The 22,665-nt window shown below is 34.9% G+C and overlaps 1 protein-coding gene across 3 annotated transcripts in view; it reads right to left on the reverse strand.

Moving 5' to 3' along the window:
• Positions 1 to 22,665, reverse strand: part of RBM26 (RNA binding motif protein 26) — a 49,514-nt gene that overhangs the window by 16,362 nt on the left and 10,487 nt on the right. The window contains exons 2-17 of one of the 3 annotated variants that reach the window (XM_042867084.1): positions 22,014 to 22,132; positions 21,360 to 21,496; positions 20,424 to 20,512; positions 19,674 to 19,885; positions 17,507 to 17,767; positions 16,087 to 16,326; positions 14,702 to 14,842; positions 14,190 to 14,330; positions 13,443 to 13,554; positions 12,497 to 12,656; positions 10,938 to 11,102; positions 8,234 to 8,365; positions 7,273 to 7,344; positions 4,114 to 4,242; positions 1,977 to 2,051; positions 108 to 278 (exon numbers count right to left, since the gene is read on the reverse strand). In XM_042867084.1, the coding sequence (XP_042723018.1) occupies positions 108 to 278; positions 1,977 to 2,051; positions 4,114 to 4,242; positions 7,273 to 7,344; positions 8,234 to 8,365; positions 10,938 to 11,102; positions 12,497 to 12,656; positions 13,443 to 13,554; positions 14,190 to 14,330; positions 14,702 to 14,842; positions 16,087 to 16,326; positions 17,507 to 17,767; positions 19,674 to 19,885; positions 20,424 to 20,512; positions 21,360 to 21,496; positions 22,014 to 22,132 (2,356 nt within the window). Of the gene's footprint in view, positions 1 to 107; positions 279 to 1,976; positions 2,052 to 4,113; positions 4,243 to 7,272; positions 7,345 to 8,233; positions 8,366 to 10,937; positions 11,103 to 12,496; positions 12,657 to 13,442; positions 13,555 to 14,189; positions 14,331 to 14,674; positions 14,843 to 16,086; positions 16,327 to 17,506; positions 17,768 to 19,673; positions 19,886 to 20,423; positions 20,513 to 21,359; positions 21,497 to 22,013; positions 22,133 to 22,665 lie in introns of all 3 variants that reach the window. The other 2 variants (XM_042867083.1, XM_042867085.1) reach the window with 2 other exon arrangements.

Consider the following 22,665-nt stretch of genomic DNA (forward strand, 5'->3'; position numbering starts at 1 on the left):
TTAAAACACCATATTTCTAAGCACTTCTGATATAGCTGCATATTTTCATTATAGTGACTTAAGCAAGTAAATTCATCTTATTAGAAAGCTGATCAAAATATGAGTACCTGAGTCTTAGTTTTCATGCTTTTTAGAGGAGTCCCTCCTCCTGATGATACACCTTTTAATTCATCTTTTAACTTGGTAATGCTGTTAGTTAGAATCTCCAGTGTTTTCATGATTTCTGCTTTGTCTTCTGACTTCATGGCTTTATTTTTCTCAAGCTTTGAAATCAGCATCTGTCCAATTTAAACAAAGAAAACAACATTGCAATTTCCATCACATATCTGTTTTCAAGTAACTACTACAACTAATGGAAAAACACAGTACTGTCTTTCTTCTGCTATCATAGCATCAGAGAGGTTGGAAGGGACTTCTGGAGATCGAGTCCAACTGCCCCCCTATTAAAAGCAGGCTCCCTATAGCTGGTTGAACAGAAAATCATCAAGACAGGTCTTGAGTATCTGCAGAGAAGATAGCAGGCAACGTGTTCCAGTGCCCTGTCAATCTCATAGCAATTAAATTATTTTGTGTTTGCACAGAACTTCTCATGTTTCAGTTTTTGCCTGTTGCCCCTTGTCCTATCACCAGAGACCATTGAAAAGAGCCTGGCCAGAACCACTTAAAGCCCACACTTTAGATACTTAACATCGATAAGACCCCCTTTCAGTCTTCTCCAGGCTGAACAGACCTAGATGTCTATGCCTCTCCTAATACAGCAGATCTCCAGGCCCTTATTTCTAATTGTGGACCTCCGCTGATCTCTTTCTAGATGATCCCTACCTTTTTGAACAGAGAGGCTCAGAACTTGACACAATGTTCCACATGTGCCCCCACCAGCCCACAGCAGAGGGGGAAGATATCATCCCTCAACCTGCTAGCCATGCTATGATCTGTAAAACTCAGTAAAGAAGACTTTCAACATTTTATATTCAGATATTTAATCTTTGATAAATGGATTTTCTAATGAACATCTGAGGTTTCCATTTGATTTGCTCAAGATACTGAAATTATAACGATATTTTTGCTTTCTCCCCCTCCCAAGCTTGTGTGCAGTCACGTACACTATTCTATATCAACTTCTGCACTTACTAAGTATAGCTTTCTCTCTCACTTCTCACAAAGAAGTTCACATTTTGCACCCAAACCAGATAATTTCAACTAAAATCTGCATCTAATTGTAGATGCTTGGAATTTAAATGAAATAGTATGACAAGACAGATCAAAACTCTAAACTTAATGCGATGATGTCATTTCAGTTGAAAACATGCTTTATTTTACTCCAAAAATAACGTCTCCTATTTTATTACGTTGGCTTATGACATCAGAAGCAATGTTGATGGTACAGCAGTAGAGGCTGAACCTTCCACCAGCATTCCATCACATGTTGTTGCTGTGCGACAAAGGGCAGCAGAGGGGCAGCCTGACAAAATGGCGCCTGATACGGGAGTGCAGATGAAGCAAAGGTGTGTAACTGAATTCTTACATGCAGAAAAAAAAATGGCACCCACTGACACACACTGACGCCTGCCGAACGTTTACAGAGACCAAACAGCAGATGTGAGTGCAGTGAAGCAGTGGGTGCATTTCAGCAATACGCAGTCATAGCAGCTCTGAAACAGTGGGTCACCTCTACCGGTACAGATTTTTATGAGCACAGCACACAGGCAGTTCACAGCTAGCAAGAATGCATAGCTAACAGAGGTGAGAAGTAGTTGTTTTGTGTTGAGAAGTACTGTTTTGTAGCTGAGAATCTGTTCTATCAAATTTTGTCGCTGTGCTCTTTGTATTGGTTGTAGTTTCCAAGGAAATAACTAGAAGGCATTCCTTTCGGAGCCACCTACATATATGTCAGTTTTGTGGCTTACTCTGAATTATTTTCACGAAGATAAATTTTACAACTCAACTGCTGGCCTTCACTAATGCTAACACTTTACCTTTTGTGTTTCAATGTGCTTCTCTAAGATTTCTTGCTTCTTTTTTCTCACATCTTGTTGAAGTCGCAGTGCTTCCTAAAAACATTTAAAAAAATACCGAAAGTTTCTGGATTTTGCAAAACAATTTCAGAAGAATAATATACTGTATGTCACAAGTAAGGTAGTAACTCACAATAACAAGAAAAAACATTAACAAACTCAACCCTAAAGGCAATATTTAAAGCTGTATCTTGGAAAACAAAGTGTCACCAAAAAAGTGAAGAACCTAATGATCTTCATTAGCAAAGCTGTATACAATGTAACTTGAAAAGTAAAATAATATACTACCACAAGATTTACAACATGCAAGAGTTCAAACTTGTAAGGATGGTGTCTTGAAAGAAATTGTGAATCTAGCCAATAAATCAACCTCTACAGTACAGTTCCAGACAAAAAAAAACTGATTACCCTCAGAAAAAAATCTATATTGCATTTGCTAAAAACAGAATTGTGGTGATGTGATGAGCAAATCAAAACAAACTGAACCTGATTAATTTGTGATGCACTGCACTCAGAAGGAAAAGTAGGGGACTGCCACAGCTGGTGTGTTCGGGTCTTAACTAATGCCTCTCGAGAGAAAGCAACTGCTTCTTGCTTTCAGATATAGAACGTAAAATCTTAGGTACAAGGCTAATAGCAGGAGTTTATAAAGAGCTTTCATGCCAGCATATTAAATGAGATAAAAGCAGTGGCAGAAGATGAATTTGCACTTCTAGATCACCAATCTACTATCAAATTTTAAGTGGATTACCATATACAAAGTGTAAGTGCACAACAGCCACAAAAAAGAAACACTAACAAGGTCTGTATGTGTATTCTCAAATACTAACAAATTCTGCTGCGTGAAATGTTAGTTTTGCAATATAGTGTGCAATCATTTTTCTGCAAGAAAAGGGAAGATAAGACAAGGGGACAAATGTTCAGAAAAACTAGGGAGACAAAGAAAGAAGGGAGCGAGTCCCACAAAATCATGTTTTTCGACATGTGCTAGTATATTATAATGAAAATTTCTGAAGACAGGGAACAGCACAAAGAGAAGCAATAATTTGGCATGTCTTCAATGTTTTCTCTCAGAAAAAACAACAACAACAACAAAAAAACAATAGACTGCAGGTGTTAAATCAATATTTTCATTCCAAGTGGTTTTCTTGTGTCTTTTGTTTGTTTGTTTTTGGGTTGTTTTTTTTTTTTTTTTTGCCATTTTGCAAGTAGTCAGTTTCTTATCTTGAAAGCTAAAGGCTGTGATTCGGAAAAACATGTTTTGGGGGGACAAGTACAAAATGAAATCCCCAAATCAGAATTCATCTCTAAAGTCTGGACCAATGTCACAACTGACATGCAGCAACAAACCGCTACTTCAAATTATGACATTAGGCTTATATTTGAATATAACTTCATATTTAATTCTTAATATGCAATTTAAATCTAGCCAGGCAAATACTGTCCTGTATCTTGTTTTAATGAAGTGTAAGAATAAAGCCAGAATAGGAGCTTTACTGGCTCTGAGCATCCAAAGCTAGCTAAACTACAATTACAGTGATTCACTTAAGACCAAATTTAAGGCATTTTTCTTGCACTTTCTCTTCAGTATCATGCATAATTAAAAACAGATGCAGGAGAACTATAATTTGGACAATAAAATGCAAAGTCGCATCGTTCTCAGATTTCAGGTGAATACACAACTGTGATCACTAAAAGTACGAAATGTAACAAGAATAAACGGCCTGTTTAACGAAAATAAAGTTCAGTTCCAGAAAGGCTTAAGAGAGAACACTGACTATACTATAACTATACTATACTGCCTTCTCATTCACAATAGACAGTTCATGCCTCAACATGGAGACTGTGTTTCTGGGAAAGAGTTCCACATTCTAAACTATTATAGAGTTTTAAATCTGCTCGTACTGCCTGAACATGCGCTGAAAAAGTAATAAAACAATAATGAATTTTCTTGACCTCTGGAAAGAAACCATTACAGTAAACTTAATCTTGCAGCTAATATTACCTATGCTCAAGATGAATATATATAGTGGACTATCTCTAGTGGTCACAAGTTCCCAATCTAGGTCCATTTTATAAAGAAGTATATTTAATTTACCTGTTTTTTCTTCTGTGCTTCATTAGAGTCTAGCACGGAAGTGGAAACAACAGGCAAAGATTTCTGTGCTGCCTTCAAAGCAGCAGGGTTGTACACAGTTTTTGTCAAGCCAGTAGAAGTGGATAAAACCTACAGAAGGAAATCATTTTATTTTTTTTTTGCCAGTGAATTTCAATTTTTTAAAAATAAATGACTGTATAGAAATATCTACGTGTATTTTCTTTTGTCTGTTTTGATGGTATGGAATACAAAAATTTGGTGAAATAATTTTACTCGGAGTTGCTGAAATTAAACAACTTTTGAAGAGGCAGCATAACATCAAATATATAAAAATTCTGAATATCAGTTTATAAATTCTTTCCAATTTCTTATTTACTTCAAAGTTCAAAAATGTATAAAATTGTATGTACTTGAGCATAATTAAAGAAGCAGGAGATAAAGACTTGCTCAAGAATAAATGATTTTTTTTTCCTTTTATTATTTTTAAGTTCAAAAAACAATTTTATATGGCTGCATGAATTTTCTTGGCAAAATTCAACAATTGCAGAAACTAAGGTCCAAAGCAAATAAAATAGCTTCTTTTCATAGCAGTTTCTGCAAAGTACAACTTGCACCATCAATACGAGGCAAGACATACAGTGAAGTCTTGTACATTGTACAGCAAGGAAGACAGTCCTATGGCCTTACTTATTCCTATTTTGCATATGAATGTTTCTCCATGACTTACTGAGAGCACAGATGCCTGCTTTACAACCTCTCTAGCATTTACTGTTTACTTCTCTAAAGTACCTGAGGACTTGGAATGTTCTATTTCTTGCAACATTTCCTAAAATACACGTTGGCCATCGATCGGTATTAAAAAAAATCCTTGATTAAGAGTTGAAGATGGTAACAGCATAATCTTGCCTGCCTTGATAGCAAATCACAACATTTTCAGGAATTAAGAATATCTTATACATGTGGAAAACTAAAAGATGCATGCAGAGTCTACTGGTCACCATGCAGTCCATAAAACAGATACTATGCCCAAGAACAGAAGAAACAAAAAGGACAGCCAACATTAGAAAGCCAGAAAAGATCAAGAGATCAGAAGAATAAGAAGGATGCTTCACATAAAAGATTTTCTTGTAATTGTGCTACTGATACTATTTCTTCCCCACATATAAGAATCTTGTAGAGTTGGTAATATAGTCAGAAAAAGAAGGAAAAAAAAAAATAAATCAAAGCATGTTATATATTTTAAAAGCTAATATAAAACGATCTAAGCAGGCAATCAAAAGAGAGATGAAATTGTTTTAAAACTAATTAAAGCATGTCAACATATGCACATCCCAACCATGTTGTTCCTCTTACAAAGTAGCTTTAAGACAGGTCATATTAAAAAGAGCAGACCAAGTAGAGAACAAAAACAGGGACACATTCCTTTTGCCCTGAACTCTCTTCATGGCAGAATGAACCTCACTTAGTCATCTCCAAAAATAAGAAGAGATGCTACAGCAGATGTACCTGCATTAACTAACAAAGAAGAGCAAGAAGCAACATGTTAACATCCTACATCTTCTAATGTTACTGAAGAGGGAGAACACTGTGAATCTTCACTGTGAATCAGTAATTGCAAATCCCTACTCAGATTTGAAAAGGTCTCACAATGGCTGTTTCATCACACCTCCCTCCTTCCCTTCCCTCCTTGAAAGGCAAAGATACCTCCTTTCTTACTGTGAAGTTCTTGTAATTTCCTGCATTCAGCCAGAAGCAGAAAAAGCATCTAGGACGTACCTACATTTTTGGCAGCTGTCAATTTCTAATGGTCACAGAGCACTGTTAGGGTAACCTAAGCAAGGCATTCTCTTGCAAAAGAGAAGTAGTAAGTAAAACAAAGTCAACAAAGTTTCAGAACTCGACTGAAAATGCAAAGGAATCTGTTGCTTCACAATCAATCCACAGAACAGCTCAGCAGCTAACCCAAGATAGTCTGGACTGTAAGATACAGTGGAAAAACCTTTTGTAGGATGAATTTACTCTTTGTAGAAAGGTGTTTCAGGATAACTCTTACAAGAAGAGGAGAAAAGGTACTCCCATTCAAACTGAAACAAACTTCCAATTTCTAAAGTAGGTACATATTATCTGTATAAAATGTTGTTCTTCATGATGAATTTAGGTCAACAAGAATCAACAGAATACAGCCAAGAAGCAAAGATCAGTATGTTTAGGTGGAATGCTTAGCTTGGCTTGACACAAATTGAAATGACATCGGTATTTAAAACTAAACATTAACTGTTGTTACATTTGTGTGCATAACACAGCACTGTATTTTTGTAGTTAAGTTTACTATCAGCATTAACAGATAAACTGAAAAAGGAAAAAAAATGCAGTGGATGCTTCACTCATTTAAGTCAAGCCAATTCAGAATAGAAAAAAGACATAACTAGGCACAGGAATCTCATTACTGGGTAAAACTTGCTGCCTCCCAATGCTGTCTCAAATGAACATTATCAATAATGGGGAAGTCCATGCCCTAAGGTGTTAAATAGGTCCGGAAACCAGCATTATTAACTTTGCTACAACAGTACCAAACTCCAGCAACATTAATAACTGTTCTGAAAATTGCTACCAGTGGGCAAAATATATAACTCATAACTACTGTTCAGATGCACCTCTCACATCTTACCTCTCTTTGTCCTTTCTGCACTGATTAATTTTTACAAGTACTGCAAATGGTAAGATCAAGTAAGACAGTAAATGTTTACAGAATCAGCTTTTAGGGAACACACAAGTCCAAAAGTAATTGTTTGGTGGTTTTATGCTTATGTTTTCCATTTTCAAAAAAAAAAAAAAAATACAAACATCTACTTGTTAGACAAATGCAGAAATGCATTTCAAAAAATAACTCAGGATCCTGAAGCATTTCTCATCATTTTTGTGACTGAAAAAACGGATCTACCATATCAAAACAAAAAAAATACAGTTCTGTCCTAATATGTTTACTTACCCTCAGTTAATCTGAGATTCCGTGTATTATGTTCCACAAAACTAACCTTTAACAAATGACTTTATTTACACTTCTGAAATAAACTGTATATAAACATAAAGGGTTTCATTATAGAAATAATTCTTTTGGAATTGAATGTGAGAGGAAGGCAATACAAGATATTCTCTTACCTTTTCAGTTGCTGGAGTAACTGGCTTTGACACAAAACCCAGTCTATCCTTCACAGATAATTTAGTCACATTCTAAGAAAACAACATAAAGTTATCCTTCAAATATGTGTACAAATACAATAATTTATGGTTTCCTGTATAATTTTGAATGTTAGGAATTTTGAAAAACAGGTTTACTCAGAAAAGTAAGACTTCTGTAAAATAAGACAACAAAGTAACACCATGCTGTTGGAAAATGAATTTGCTAACTGAGCACCTACAGAAGCCCTTATAAGTACATGTCAGTTTCTGTGTTTTTGTAAGCTGCTATTTGCAGGCATCATTTGCAGGAAATTGGGGTCTGAATTTAAATTCACAATTTCAAACCTTTTGAAAAGAAAGAAGTACAGTATTCTTCCTTTTCAGAAGGAAAACTGAAGTAGTGGCATAATGCTATTTACAATACTTCCATGAAAATTTAAAAGCTATTTCATATGTGAGTAACGTACCAGACTCTGACACAATTAGTATTGGTAATACATCTTTCTTCATCCTTAAGGGTGATGTACAGATATTGAAAACACTTTTAGATAACCATCTGTCTCAAGAGTTTAGTTTAACAGATAAGAAACTGAAGGATAGCTTTTAAGTTCTTAAGGTAGAAAGTAACTTCAGTTTAAAACCTGAAAACTGCACTGTAACACAATAAAACATTTTTAATCTTGTTTTTTAAACTGTGGTACTTAATTTTTCAATATAACTTGGTTAAGAAAGCCAAATATCAGTGCATTTAGGAAAAACTGAGATATAGAAATGTTGCTCAATCAAACTATATGCACTTACAAGCACTCAATGCCTATTTACACTGTATGAATAACTTCCATTGACAGACTTACTGGCATATATTTATACACTGCGAACCTATTATAAAGAAATATGTGTGCCTGATCTTTTTTTTTTTTTTTTTTTTAATAGATCTTACCTGAGTGACTTCTGTATTGGCACTCTGTGCTTCTGTAGGTTCAATATTACTTGCAGGTACTGGACCTAATCGCTCCTTGACTGATTGTTTCACTACTGGTAAACTCGGTTGTTGAACTAAGGGCTGTATTACCTGTAACACCCCCATCCCAAGAAGAGCACAATGCAATATTAGTAACAAAAGACTACTACGTATGCAGTCCAACAAATGTATAAAATTCCTGCAACAGCATTTAGATTTACATTTTTTCCTACCAATCAATAGCTTTCCACTTGAGAGCAAATACAAACACATCAGGACATTTAGAACGCTGCATGACTATAGTGCACACAGCTGTAACATTTACTTGGCACATGCAGCTCACAACAGAGTTGCAATTAATTGCATTAACTTAGACTATCTTAAGGTCCATATTAGAAGTAACAAGAAGTGGCCTAAAGCGATTCTCCAATCTATTTTATCAGCCACCTGTAGAAAGGCAAAACACAAACCTGTATCATAAGCCTGTATCTCACTTTTTACACTGATACATCATTCTTTACCTTCTAAAGGGATGACTAGAAAACTAGTGGGACTGAGGAAATAGAGCAGAGCAGCTGATCTTTGAACTTTGAACACTATATCCTGACAGATAACAACTTTTAATTTGAAAAAAATATTAGTTAAATACTTAAGACAAAAACAAAACAAAACAAAAGCCCTGATGCTTCTGACCAAGCTTCTCATCCTATTTATGGAAAAAAAGAACAAACCCAAAAACAGAACTAGAAGAAACCATTCAGAGGCCACCTAATCCATTCCTTTACTCCGGGGCAAAGTCAGCTATACGTGAAGTAATTTAAAAGAACCTGTACTAACTGTAGCTATGGTATCAAATAATAAATAAAAAGATAAGTTAATGTTCACCAACTCAAAAAAAGCTTACAAATTAAAAAAAATATATATTTATTCATTCAATGATTTTTTTTTTGTATTTTGGTATACAAGAACATGAAAGTCCTGCATTCCAAATTTTAAATTTCCTGTTTCCACATTTTCTGTCACTGACCACACGCCTCCATCTTCCACACTAGACTGTGAATTGTAGTTTCTTGACACAGTACGTGAGCAGACATCTGGAGGAACTCTGTCAAACCACCAAGATTTACATGTCAAAGATGGTGCACTGGGAAACAAGCGACTTGACTAAAAACTCCTAAGAATTCTTACAGCTGTATATTTGTGATTTTGCAAAAATGTCGCAAATATTTTATTTTGAGTAACACACCAAATATTTGGTTTTCAGTACATCTTACACTGTAAGCTGGATGACATTATCAGCAAATAAGGTGATGGCAATGACTTCTCAAACTATCCTGTTTGAGAGAGCTCATCTGTATTCATGTAAATGATATACTGCACTGCCCTCTTCTGGCTGACTGTATGTAAGGAAAGCTTAGTAACTTTGAGTTACACAGCTTCAGATAAAGTAACAAGGATACTTACAAATGAGAGCTCAAACTCAAACCTAACGGATGTCACTGGGGAGACAGTGAGGTGGGTCTTCACACCATAGAAGTAGTTTTAGTATGCAGTACATTCGTTACAAAATAAGTGGACAGCAGAAACTATTTTGTAAAATGCCTTTTGGTAGGATTGCTCTAGAGAACTGGATGATGATGACATATGCCATCAAGGACAAGAAAAGAATTAAAAACTTAGAGCAGCAGTTGAAAGAATCTCGTAGTACCCTGTTTATTAAATAATTGTATACAACATCAATATTTCTTCTAGAAAGGCTGTGTCATTTTTTCTTAGTATAGAACATACTGTTCCACACTGATAGCAAATACATTTAAGGCAGAATACAATTAAAAGGGAATTTCTACGCTCTATGCTAACTCGTAATATTCTCCATCCATGATTTGGGCAAATTCAAGCTGTCCCTTATGTTTTAGTGGAACCACTAGGCACACCAACACACCCAACTTGGCTTGTAACAGGTTATGAATCAAAGCTCCATAACAGTACTTAGATTCATATTCTTAAAAACTTGTCAATGCTGTAACTAACACTTCACAACCAAGAATAAGTGCTCCACTATGTGAATCAGCCCAAAAATGTAAAATTTCCTACCTGCTCCCACAAAATTAGGCTAATTTTTGCAAATTCCACTGTGGAAGCATTTCCTCTCCCTCTCTACATATATATAAAATGCATAGATATGTATTCAAAAATATAGACTTATTTGGGTAAAATGAACTCTACCATTATCTTCTATAGCTGTATGCAAGTTGAAGAGGAAAGGAAAACAGACTAGAAAGAGCAGCATCTTTAGGAAAAAAATGGAGATCGTCTTCCAAGAAAATAAATCTAACTTTTACCGTCTTAGACTCACCAGAAGAAAAAATAAAAATAAGCCTGCATTAGTTACAGTAAAAAAATACATTATTCAGACATCAAGCCTCAATTACTTAAGATGACACCACAGCTGTATTCTCCTTAAGTCAAATAAGGGTTTTCTTTCAGTACCTCCCAGTCATATTCCTGAATATTCTATCTGAATTCAAAGAAACAATTAAAGAGTGAATTTAGAAACAAATGCCATCAAGTATTCCATATTGTAGAAGTATTTGGCTTACTTTTTCTACAAACATTTTAAAATAATGTTTAAAAGCAATTATTTTAAATAAAATTCTAGACAGAACGGACTTAGATCCTCTACCTTCTGTGGAGTAGTTTGGATTTGCGGTACACTTCCTTCTCGATGCCAGTAGACTTTGATAAAACGATTATTTAATACTGCTTCTGTACTTGATATCGCTTTCTTGGCTTCCTCATGTGTGGCAAACTGAATAAGGGCACCTTCTGGATCACCTTGATATGCAACCTAAGAGTTAAAATAAAAGAACAAAAAACATACAGCATGCAGAATTTCTGTTTGTGTCACAATTAGTACAAATCATAGTTCCACAGACTCCAGAGAAGTTTACAATTTAAACCCAATATGGGTCAGAGGATGAACATTTCCCATTCATGATTCTGCTTGGAACGTCTTGTGTCAAGAAGAAATTTTGAGATTACACTAATAGACTTTAATACGCTTAAATAACAGATCTCAGCAGTCAAACAGAATTTCTAAATGCAAATATGTGTAGCTGTTTGAAAGATGAGGAAGAATCACTGGAATTGAGATAATTGATGTGAACAAACAGTATCACAGTTAGTATCAGAGCTAAACAAAGTTCAATTTAGTTTTCCTCCTTTTGATATGAACATATTATATCAGATACCTTCAAAGAACAAAATTACATCCTCCAGAAGAAGAGCACAGCTGCTAATCTCTGTCCCTCAACACCCTCTTTTTCACATCCTCATCCCCTTCCCCTCATTCCTTTCCTTACAGAACCATACTACCTCCTAGTACACACATATTCACAGATAAATATTTATTTAGCCATTCAATAGTTTAGGTGCAATTAAGAGAGATTTCAGTTCCCTACACGCTCAGATGGGCACAGGAAGTTCACTCTGTTGTATCAGCGTGCACAAAACTACTGTATTGCAGCTCTTCATTCAATCTTTCACTGCAAGCTGGGAAGCGTACATGAAAGCACTACTGTCTGAAACTTCTTGTTGATAAAGAAACACGATGAAAGATCAGGCTGAGTTTTGTATGAAATGCTGACATTACACACAGCCTACAATACGTAACATCAAAGTTAAACCTTAGTTTTTTGGATCTCCTCTGCATCTTTCTCTAATTTTTTGCTCATTTGTGTTACTAAATGTCTGTTTAAAAAAAAACAAAACAAAAAAAATATTTGAGTCAATCAGATAGATTAGAAAGTAACCATCAGGGACAAAACACCAGAAAGCAATTGTAACAAAGGGATTGTTTTCTGGATGAGAAATACAGGGTCCCTATAATTAAAGATTTACCTCAAAAAATAGAAAGTTCACACTACATCCATACTTATGGAGAAGGAAGAAAGAAAAAACAGTCCAAAAAAATTAAAAGGTTTTACGTAAATTATCCTAGAAGTCTTATCTGCGAGGAGAAAACTAAACTTCGTTCAAACTTAAACAGGAACTGAAACATTTCACTTCCGCTTCATCAATGACAATTTCATTAAAACAGGGAGATTACGTGTAAGAAACAAGTTAGGAAAATAAAAAGAGCAGTTTCAGGAAATTAGTTGAAAAGCACTTGGATTTCTCCTTTTAGTCATTACTGCCAGCAATAAGCCAAAGCATATTTGTCTTCTGTTTGTTGACTCCTACCTGCAAGTTGACCAAATTTCCAAATTTGCTGAAGTGCTCATTAAGTTTGCTGATATTGTTAAGTTCTGGAGGAACTTTCCTCAATTCAAGTTTTGTGTTTTCATTTCCAAACTGTACCTTCTTCTGGAAACCTGGACTATTTGTTCTGTTAAAATTTTGCCTGCAACAAATAAGAAACAAGCTAGAAATCCACACTAAGCTAACAAATACAATGCAAAATTTTATATGCTTACACTGGATTGCACATGTCACACAGTCCGGCAGATGAATAAAATCAAATCCCATACAATTTTAGAAAAGCATAGAAGGATACAGTACACAGGCCTCTAAATCTGCATTTGTGCTCACTCATACACTCACCATTCCTCACCACAAAAAATCTGTAAGATAATTCATGATATTTTGGTTGTAACTCCTAACTATGCCACAGTAATTCTCTCCACACGCTGCTGCTTCTCAATCATTCCCCCTGAATCTCTTCACCACCATCACAAATTTCTAATAGTTCTAGGCTCTCCACAACCACAGCAATGTCTTAAAATCCCTTCCAACATTTTATCCTAGGTACATCCGGACACTAAGCACCACATTCCACATTCTATGTGGAATTACATACCTGGCAACTCAATCCAAAATGGCAATGATAAAATTAAAAACTAAATTCAGACATCTCTAATAAGTATCAAAGCAAGGCTCTGTATCTTACATCATTTCAGCTTTCAGAGAGCACATATAATCCAAAAACAAATCTAGCTATCTCTGCAGTGTCTCTGAAAGATGACAGTCAATTATAGTCCTCTCTATAATATGGTTTATTTTAATACAGTCAGTTTATTCACACTTTATCTTGCTTACAATTTATGTAATTTATATGTATTTCAGAATGCAGAAAAGATCTCCACTGAACTGCAACTATTAAGCCAACCTTGTGTTAATGACCACTCACTTGTCAAACCAAGTCTTCTTCGTAGGAACTCCACCATCTCCTGCACCAATTGTTCTTTTCCTGGATTCAGCATCTACCACTATTCTCATACTGCTTTTATTAGGAGGTTTTTCTGTAAATAGATGAAAATGATAATTTTTGTATTTTCTGTTTGCACTGAATTTGCACTGAAAAAACACAACTGATCCTTGTTCAAAAACTGCATCAAATCTTGGTTGCAGACTGATCTTTTTAATCTTAACTATCAACACATGATAAAAACATCTAATAGCTTTCATTTTGTCCAATTAACATCATACAAAAGGAAAACAAAAGAAGGGTGACAGAAAGCATCTGCCTCCATTCGCAATGTCCCACACAGTATCCTGAAGTTTGCACCATTTTTTTCTAACACCTCCATTCTTCTATTAGATGGCACACACAAAAATGTTTATGATAGGAAACGTAGGATATTCCAGAACCCTGATAACTAGGAACAAGATAGTAGGGTAAAGGGGGAAGGCAGTGGCTCTTTCTGAAGAACAGGAATCATACAGGGGGAGGGGAAGGGGACATTTTATCTGCTAAAAAACACACAAACTAACAATAAGAAAAATTCCCTGTTTCATTAAACTTTTCTTACCTACAGAAGATATTTTAAAAATGCAACATTCTCCAGTATTTGATTCTCTAAAAAGTTCTTCAATTTACATTAATGTAAATTGAATTACAAATCTAAATAAAATAAGTACAGCTTTGAGAGCATACCTCTGGGTGGTAGATCCATATCACCTGATGTGAGTCCTATCAAATTTGGTCTTTGAGCATGTACTCTGTGTCTATACATAGGTCTGGAAGTGTTTGTTATACTTGGAGCTTCTGGATTATAGCCATCTGTGTCGTACGTTTCTGGTAACAAATAAATTGTCTAATTAAAATAAATTGCAGTTAAAAAAACAAAGGTTGCAAGTGTTATATTTCAACTAATTACAAGAAACAGTTAAAATGGAAAAGTCTGTTGTATAACTACTATCTTAAACAACAATCATGCTAAGTTATTATTACAATGAAAACACTATTTCATAGTCAAGATTCACATTTCACATGCATTTTCTTTTAATTCTGTCTTGAACTAAATTAGAAAAAAAGTGTTAAGTAACTGTCATAGTCTAAAAATGATACAATCATCTCAAACTATGAAATTATCTCTATACACACTACAATATGAATCAATGTTATTCTATTTAGCAAACCTTGTGGGCAAAGCCTCAGTACTACACCTGCTGTAAAAAGAGAGGGTGGAGCAGGAGGCGGCTGGTGATGAATACCCGTTGTAACAACAGTAGGAACTGAACTAGTTGCTGAATTTGGGGGAGCATCCATGCCAGCAGGCTGCAGTGGGGGAAGTGGAGGGGGTGGTCCTGAGGAAAAGAAAAACAATGTATTAGTGTATTATCCACTATACTTACTTTATGCTCAACTAACTCATATGGAAATTGATCTAGAATGTTCTTAAGACTATTAAAACAAAATAAAACAACATTAATTCCTATGAAACCATCTCCACTGGCAGAAGGCTCTTAACTCAGATCACAGACAAAAGCATTTAAATACTCAACATACTTTTTTTTTTTTTTCTTCTGTATACTACAATCTCATTCCTAGCCCAGTATTTATCTTCACCAACAGAATTTCTTTAAAGCTGCATAAAACTTCCTCGGGGAATCAAATTCATTAGTATCATCATAGTAATATTGAGCTTATTTATTTCTACAAAAGGTAATGTGACTCTTTCAAAGATAAACAGTCAATGTTGGCCTTCAAATTTATTACTGGTAAAATACATTTGTAAAAAGACTCAAAATCATGTATCTGGACATCTCAGATCTGTAAACATTAACTGAGGCAGAACTGATCATCCCAGCAAGACAGTTACTCTCTGTAATAAGCAAAATAAAGAAATTCTTAAGTAAAGATACTATTAACTGAAAATCAAGTTTAAAAACCTTGCAAGTACTATCAAATGCCAATTATTCTTAAGTAGTTTTACCAAGTGGAACATTTAAGCTAATTAAAAGGAAAAGAAAAAAGAGGCACATAAAATTGTTTTTTAAATCATGTAAGTTTTTAAATCATGTAATTGACATGAACACTAAACTGCTAATTAAAAAATGACAGCTAGGACACAAGTCTTCAAATAATTTTTAATGCTTGAGTCAAAGCATTTTCTAATGAATGAATAAATACACAGGAAAATTTTGTTTAGGTTCCAAATTCATGACAAATGATGTTTTTATTTTTAGGTGTAAACTTAAAGCAGTCATGAATTCTCATTAATTTTAGTACCACAAATTAAATGACCAGCAGCTGTTTGTTTCCAGGGTTTTCTCTTCTTCTCTAATAGTAGTCATTTTTATACAATTTCTCCAAGTAAACTCAAGGAGTTGAGTTTTGCTATGCCACGCTGTGCTTTTGCGTAAACATGACTGAAATGTTATTTCTTATTCAAGATTCACACTTCATATGCAAATTGTACAACCCAAACTGCAACAACTGTCACAAAAAACAACACTGAGATCATCGTACAGTTTTTTTAAAAACATAACTAACATTCTTAAAACACCTTTTTGCACTGCATGTTTTGTTTGTTTGTTTCCTGAAGTACCTGTTACAGGTGGAAGGCTAGGTGGTAAGGGGCCTGGTGGTGGTACTGGAGGTCTAAGGTTAACAGGAGGAGGACTCAGAATTGGTGGAGGGGGAGGAAGTCCAGGAGGAGGTGGTCCTTCAACAACAGGGGGTTGTGCTGGAAAAGGCAGAATGCCAGGAAGATTCACATCTTCTACCACTACTGGATCGCTTCCATGATCAAAAGGGCACATATCTCCTCTCATACAGAAACCCTTTTCTGAAACACCAAAAACAAAGAGAATTTTTAGCATTCAAGAGCTTTACGTACAGCTTCACGAAATGTTACAGAGAAATTGAAAAGTTAAAGAAAAATATTAATTCCACAGAGGGACACTACAAAATGTGAAACTGAAGACAGGAGAAGCGCGCTGCAATAAGCTATCCAGTAAAGATTAGAGGAGAGCTGTATCATAGCTTCCCAACAAAGTACTGTTTGCTTCGTACACAAAAACTGGAAATAACAAGCTGCTGTACAGATGATCTTTTAAAGATACAAAGTTTCAGCCATGCTTGGAGATGTTATTTTTAGAGGTATATCCATCTGCACGCTCTGAACCTTTCCCAAAATTCTGTAGAGCTATAGACAACACCACAACACTCTGCAGCTCAGCTTGCGTTAGAAGGAAACTTTAAAACAACTGCACTTTTACAACTATGCGTTCCCATGAGTGACACCTGCAAAACTGAGACTATTTTCTTTAAAAACAAACAAACAAAAAAAGCCCCACACGTTACTATTTTAACCAATGTTCTGAATATAAACTGACTTAGATCTCAGACTTGTGATATACAGAAGGAAAAAAAGCCTCAGAAAAATACGTTGGGAGAAATCATATCCTGTTAAGAGGTTGACTGGGTGGATTTAGCTAAGTCAGCACAAACTGCAATAGTCTCTTCCACTGATAAGACTTGGAAAAAGACAGCATAAGATCTAGGTAAGCACAAAAAAGTACTGAATTTTAAGAAATATCTTAATATCTTTTTTAATCTGTAAAAAACAGTTTAACATTGAGTCTTCTAGAAACTTAATCTCTCTTAGACAGGATGGAATAAAATCAATAATTGATGACATCAGTGAGGCCCTAATTATGACCAAAACAATCAAGTATAATATTTGGTTTAAACAGATGAAACTCCACTAGTTTTTATATAAAAATCAATAAATATCCTTTATCCATACAAAATAAATCTAATAATAGAAAGAAAACACAGAAGAACTAACAAAAATATCTAAAAGGTAAGTCCTTAAAGAGTGGGATAAATATGCATTCAAAAATTATAGGAAAAAAAAAAAAAGCAATATTAAGGAAGAATGTGAAAAATAAAAAGACCATTATCTTTCAAGAAAGGAGCCTGATTACAGCTGCAGCAAACAATTAAAAAAAGCCTAGACTTACCGTCATAATCTCTACAGCGCTTCTTTGGCAGTGGAGGTCTTCCATAGGAGTTGTGGTCCAGCTGCTCTTCATGGAATTCTGACCAGCTTTCAGTAGTGTTATTTCCATGATGAGCAGGAGCAATAACAGTAATAGTGCTGCTCAGTGTAGGGACAGGATAGTGGCCAGATGAAATATTTGTTACAGAAGAAACTGGAGTATAATTGTTTTCTAATGGATCTGTTCTATCCATATCATATTTTGGCTTTCCCAAATCCCTTTCTGAAAAGAAGAGGGGAAAAAAAAGTTAATTGGATGATTGTGTACATTTTCACCAGAAACACTGAAAGCATTAAGTTTATTTACTCAAAGTCAATAAATCTCAAAATATAAAAATAGTAACTGGAATGTTCTACTCATTGCCCAGAGCTGAGCCTCCACAATTACAGCTGTTTATTAATTGACTGAACAGAGTCCTGAGCAACATGTTCCAGTTTGTCTGCTTTGAGAACAGTTAATAGACTAGGACTAGATGTTTTTCAGTGGCCTCTTCCAGCCTCAACTATACCATGATTCTACATTCCCAGGTTTTCATAGAATCATAGAATGCCCTGGGCTGAAAAGGATCTCAAAGATCATCTAGTTCCAACCTCCCTGCCACAGGCAGGGTTTTTAATCAGGAAAAAAAACAAAAAAAGGAATCTTAAAATTACACAGTCAACCACCAGGGTACACTGTACCCATAATAAAACAAAGTTTAATTAACTTCAAGCATAGTAGATCATCTGTAGCAATCCATGTATTCTAAGAACTTCATTTGGAAAGCTATCTTCAATAAAGGGAAACAACAACAAAAAGTAATCACTACTTGAAGGTAACACAGAAGTGATATATCTTTAATGTTTCAAGACACCATATTACTGCTGTAGCTTCCCATTGTTAATATTCATTCCGTCTGCATGCAAATGCACACACTGAATCAATACAAAGTCTTATCATGACTGGAGAAGTAATAATACTTGACAGGTGTGGAAAACTCCTGGACATATGTAGCAGCAGCATGATTTGTTACTCTAAATACATACTAACTACTCCCTTTGTTTTCTAACCTTACTATCAATTAAGTAACAAACAAAAAGATCACGACATGATGTAAGCTAGCAGACTCTAACAACAGCACATTAAAGAAATATTAATAAAAATGTCCTAAAAGTGGCAGACAAGTATGGGTAAAGCAGGCACTTCCTTATGTTTTTAGAAACAGGAAAAATGGTTTTACTGCAGGATACTAACTGTAAGAAATTACAATTGTAGTAAAAGTAAAATAGTAGAAGTAAAATTCCTTAACATAAGATTTAATCACATTGCAATATAATTATAGAACTTACAAAATAAGCTGATTGAAAAATTTATATTTGCTAATTTTCAGGAGCTCTGCATTCCTGCTTGTAAGACCACGTTAGCAAAGCCATTCACAAAGAAAAATAATAAATACGAGATCTACACAGCAGTATTTTAACTTCTGTATTCTTTAAGTCAGGATAAAGAGATCATACAACTCCTAATGCAGTTTTTTAATTTATCAGTAACAACTATAAGGGAAAAGCATTCATTTCAGATGAAAAAGCTTTAAAAAGAAGCTTAATTTGAAGAGCAAAACTACTGTACTGAATGAAGCCTGAAGTCCTATATGTGTGTTAACACACATGTTTACTATAGTAATTTCAGCCTCTTCCCAAGACACCAAAGAGGGAGCAATACAAAAAGAACAGACTTGTACTCTGCTGTTTAACAAGCAATTTGCTGACAAACTGGTAGTTTCCACCAGTTCTACCTCTGTAGGCGAGTATTAATTCCTGCATATTCTGATATCAGATACTGAGTTTCCCTAGAACTTAAGAAAATGCAATTAAATTGGATATTTTTCTGCCTTTTCTGCCTGTCTCACAACATTTAGAAGTGGCCAACACAATCAAAGGTAATAGAGAAGAACTGTGGGAAAGAAGGGAAAATAAGAACTGAGACCATAATCACATAAGCTTTATATCCACAGTAAACAAAGCTAGAAGCTAACAATAAAACAAGAGCATCAATAGAAATTTTAGTACATCTTGAACAGAGCGTTTTAGTCTAGTGTCTAAATTTTGTAAGCAGCATTCACCGTATTTTAGAGACCAACTGTTGGTACCTCTGCTTCGTGTTCTACTTCGGCTTCTGCTCCGGTCTCGATCCCTGTCCCGAAGTCTCTCTTTGCTCCAACTCCTACTTCGACTCCTGCTGTAGCTTCGACTTCTCCCTCTTCTTCTGTTGTATCGATCCCTGTAGGAATCTCTCCTGGGAGGATTTCGGTCATAATCTCTCTTCCGAGAACGTTCATCTTTTTTCCTTTCATCGCGGCTTCTAAACATGCAATTTTGCCTAATGTTACTTACAAAAATTAAAAATCTAAAAATACACCAATGGTAAATAACATAGAAGGCAAAAAACTACAGTCCTTCCTTTCTCATCAAAATACTTTTATGCGGTTTATGCATCTTACTTTCATCATCCCGAACATTTTTAAATGTAAAAATATTGATTTTGCCCCAAAATGCACCTTCTGCACATTGAAAATATTAAAAAGATCAGCTGAACGGAAAATTTCTTAATTAAAATTACAGCTATTCAAACTCAACAGTGTGCAGAGTAAGTGTTGTAATTTAAATTACAAATCTAACATTAAAAATCCAAAAAAGTTTAAAGTAATAGTCATAAGCTTACGGACAGTTTACACAGTTTCTTGTAACACATACTATAGGTTTAAATATATTTGCATAAGAGCTGCAACTGTTTTATTTGAGACTTAATAGATGACTATATGTAAAGGAAATATTTATAATGTCATGAAAATCCAAATCTCTCCAATTAAAGATACAAGAGATTAAGAAAAATTTATTACCTGGTATCTCTGTAGCGCGAACTTGACTGAGGAGGGCTGTGATTTAGTCTTCTGGAGAACTTCTTTTCTCGCTCTTCCTCTTTAACTATCTGAATTTCAATTATATACATTAGATCAAAGCATCAGTACACTATACTAAAGACTTCTGCACAACCAAATAAATACAGAAATCTCAAATACTGAACAAAGTCTGCAGCAACAGCTGAAGTGGAACAAGATTTTTACTTCTAATACAATAACATAATAAATTTCAAATTTCTGAGAATATTGAGAACACCGTTCGAGAGAAGATAAAGTAGCATAAGAAATGTTTATTTTGCTACATTGAAAATACATCTACTTTCGGTACAGGTGGAGAAATCCATATCGAGGTACAGTGAATGACTTGGGTGCACAAGAATGTTCCATGAGTGGCATAATAGTGTCTTTTCATCAGGTCACCTTGTTGACATAATGGTTAAACACTCTAAACCAAACCTACACAGCTGTTGATAAAGGGCTAACCTACTCTTCTCTGGGTCACAGAACCATACAAACACCAGTGCCAGAACATCTCTAGGATCAAGGAGCTGAAGGAATGAGGACTGTCATTTGGAATGGCAAATTAAAAGGGCAGCATTAATTAGAGCAGTCTCCTGAGCAAAGAACTAATGCAGGTTGTACCACACATTCTACAGCACCCAGAAACTCCATTTCCATTTGCACAGTCAGAACCATTTTGATTTACTCAGGAAATTGTATTATCGATGAGCTTATGTTCAGAAGCACTATGCTCAACATACGAGGCATGAACCGCCAGACATTTTAAAGCTGCAGAGCAAATTCTGAGACTAAACTTGGGACTGTTAATAAACACACATGATGAAGTTGAACCAAATAAGTAAGCCACGGGAATGAAGAAAAAAGGAGCACAGATAAAATAATGTCAGTGCTTACCTCTTCTTTTTTTGTCTCTTTCTCCTGGTGCTGAAAGAACTCTACTTTTAGGCTTCCTGATGATGGCTGTTCTGGTGGAGGTAGATAGCTTTTTGTATTCACAGCATCAAACAGTTTTTCCACAAATATCTGAGTTTCTAAAAGTAAAGAATAAAAATAAATATTCAGCATTCAAAACTAATATTTGCTTTTAAAAACTAAAAAAGTTCACCTAAAAGTTAAAACAATTATTTGCACTTTTCTTTTTTTTTTTTTAAACACTTTGCTTCTATTCTTCATATTTTGAAAGGACTTTTAAAGGTCAAGAAACATGTCAATAATGACAATGTTTCATACAGGCATTCAATTGCAGTATTTTTGGTATCTTTTTATCCACCATCTAGAAGAACATTTTTTAATATATAGAGAGATTCTTCTAAGTCAGGCAGTAATTCTTAACATTCTTAATTTTCTTCCAGGAATAAAAACAGAACCTATAAATTGCACTATACACCTGTGGTTTTGTCTTTTTTTTTTTTTTTTTTTTAATGTTTTATTCCTTTGTGCACATTGAATTACATACCTCCAAGTAAGAAAGCTAAGAAATAAACACAGGATTCTACACTAAAAGTTTGACTTTTCACTCAAAATTAAGAGTCACAACAAACACCATACCTTTCTGAAGAAATACATCCAGCTGATCAACACACAATGCTTTCAGCTCCTTTTCACTTTTATCCTTCTTCACCAAAGCCAGAACATATTTAGCTAGGGCAGATGGATCTGCATCACATCTGCAAACAGATTAACAAAAACACACAGAAGAAATTAAATTATAAAACTGAATGTGTGAAACCGGTATCACCAATTTCATATAGAGAATCAAAATCTTTCCTTGTAAAGTAATTGAAAAATATCCACGGGTATTCTCTAAGAATGAGCCCAGAGATGAAAGATCACTAACCATCACATTTTTCTCCAGAGAAGTGATTCCCTAGAAATGAGATTTCCAAACAGTACTTCACAGATCATTTCAAAGCAAACTAGAATGAACTATTTAGGGTAAAATGGCTTCAATTGCCTAATAGTCCTGAAGAATAATAAAAGCTACAAGAAGTACTTGCATAATTTCTCAATTATGAAATCAGTGAAGATAGATCTGTAGTACTGAGCAACTCTTAATGGTGTAAAGTTAGCCTACGTAATTAGAAATGAAAACAGTAATACAGCAGAAGTGATGCTACTGAAATGAAAAGGAAGATCTACCATATCCACACTGATGATGTGCTGCAGACAGAGAGGTGGTCTGAGTGATGAACAAAGTTAA

This window comes from Lagopus leucura, unplaced genomic scaffold (assembly GCF_019238085.1).
Source record: "Lagopus leucura isolate 7727_CA_CO unplaced genomic scaffold, USGS_WTPT01 Super-Scaffold_100001, whole genome shotgun sequence".
Lineage (NCBI taxonomy): Eukaryota > Metazoa > Chordata > Aves > Galliformes > Phasianidae > Lagopus > Lagopus leucura.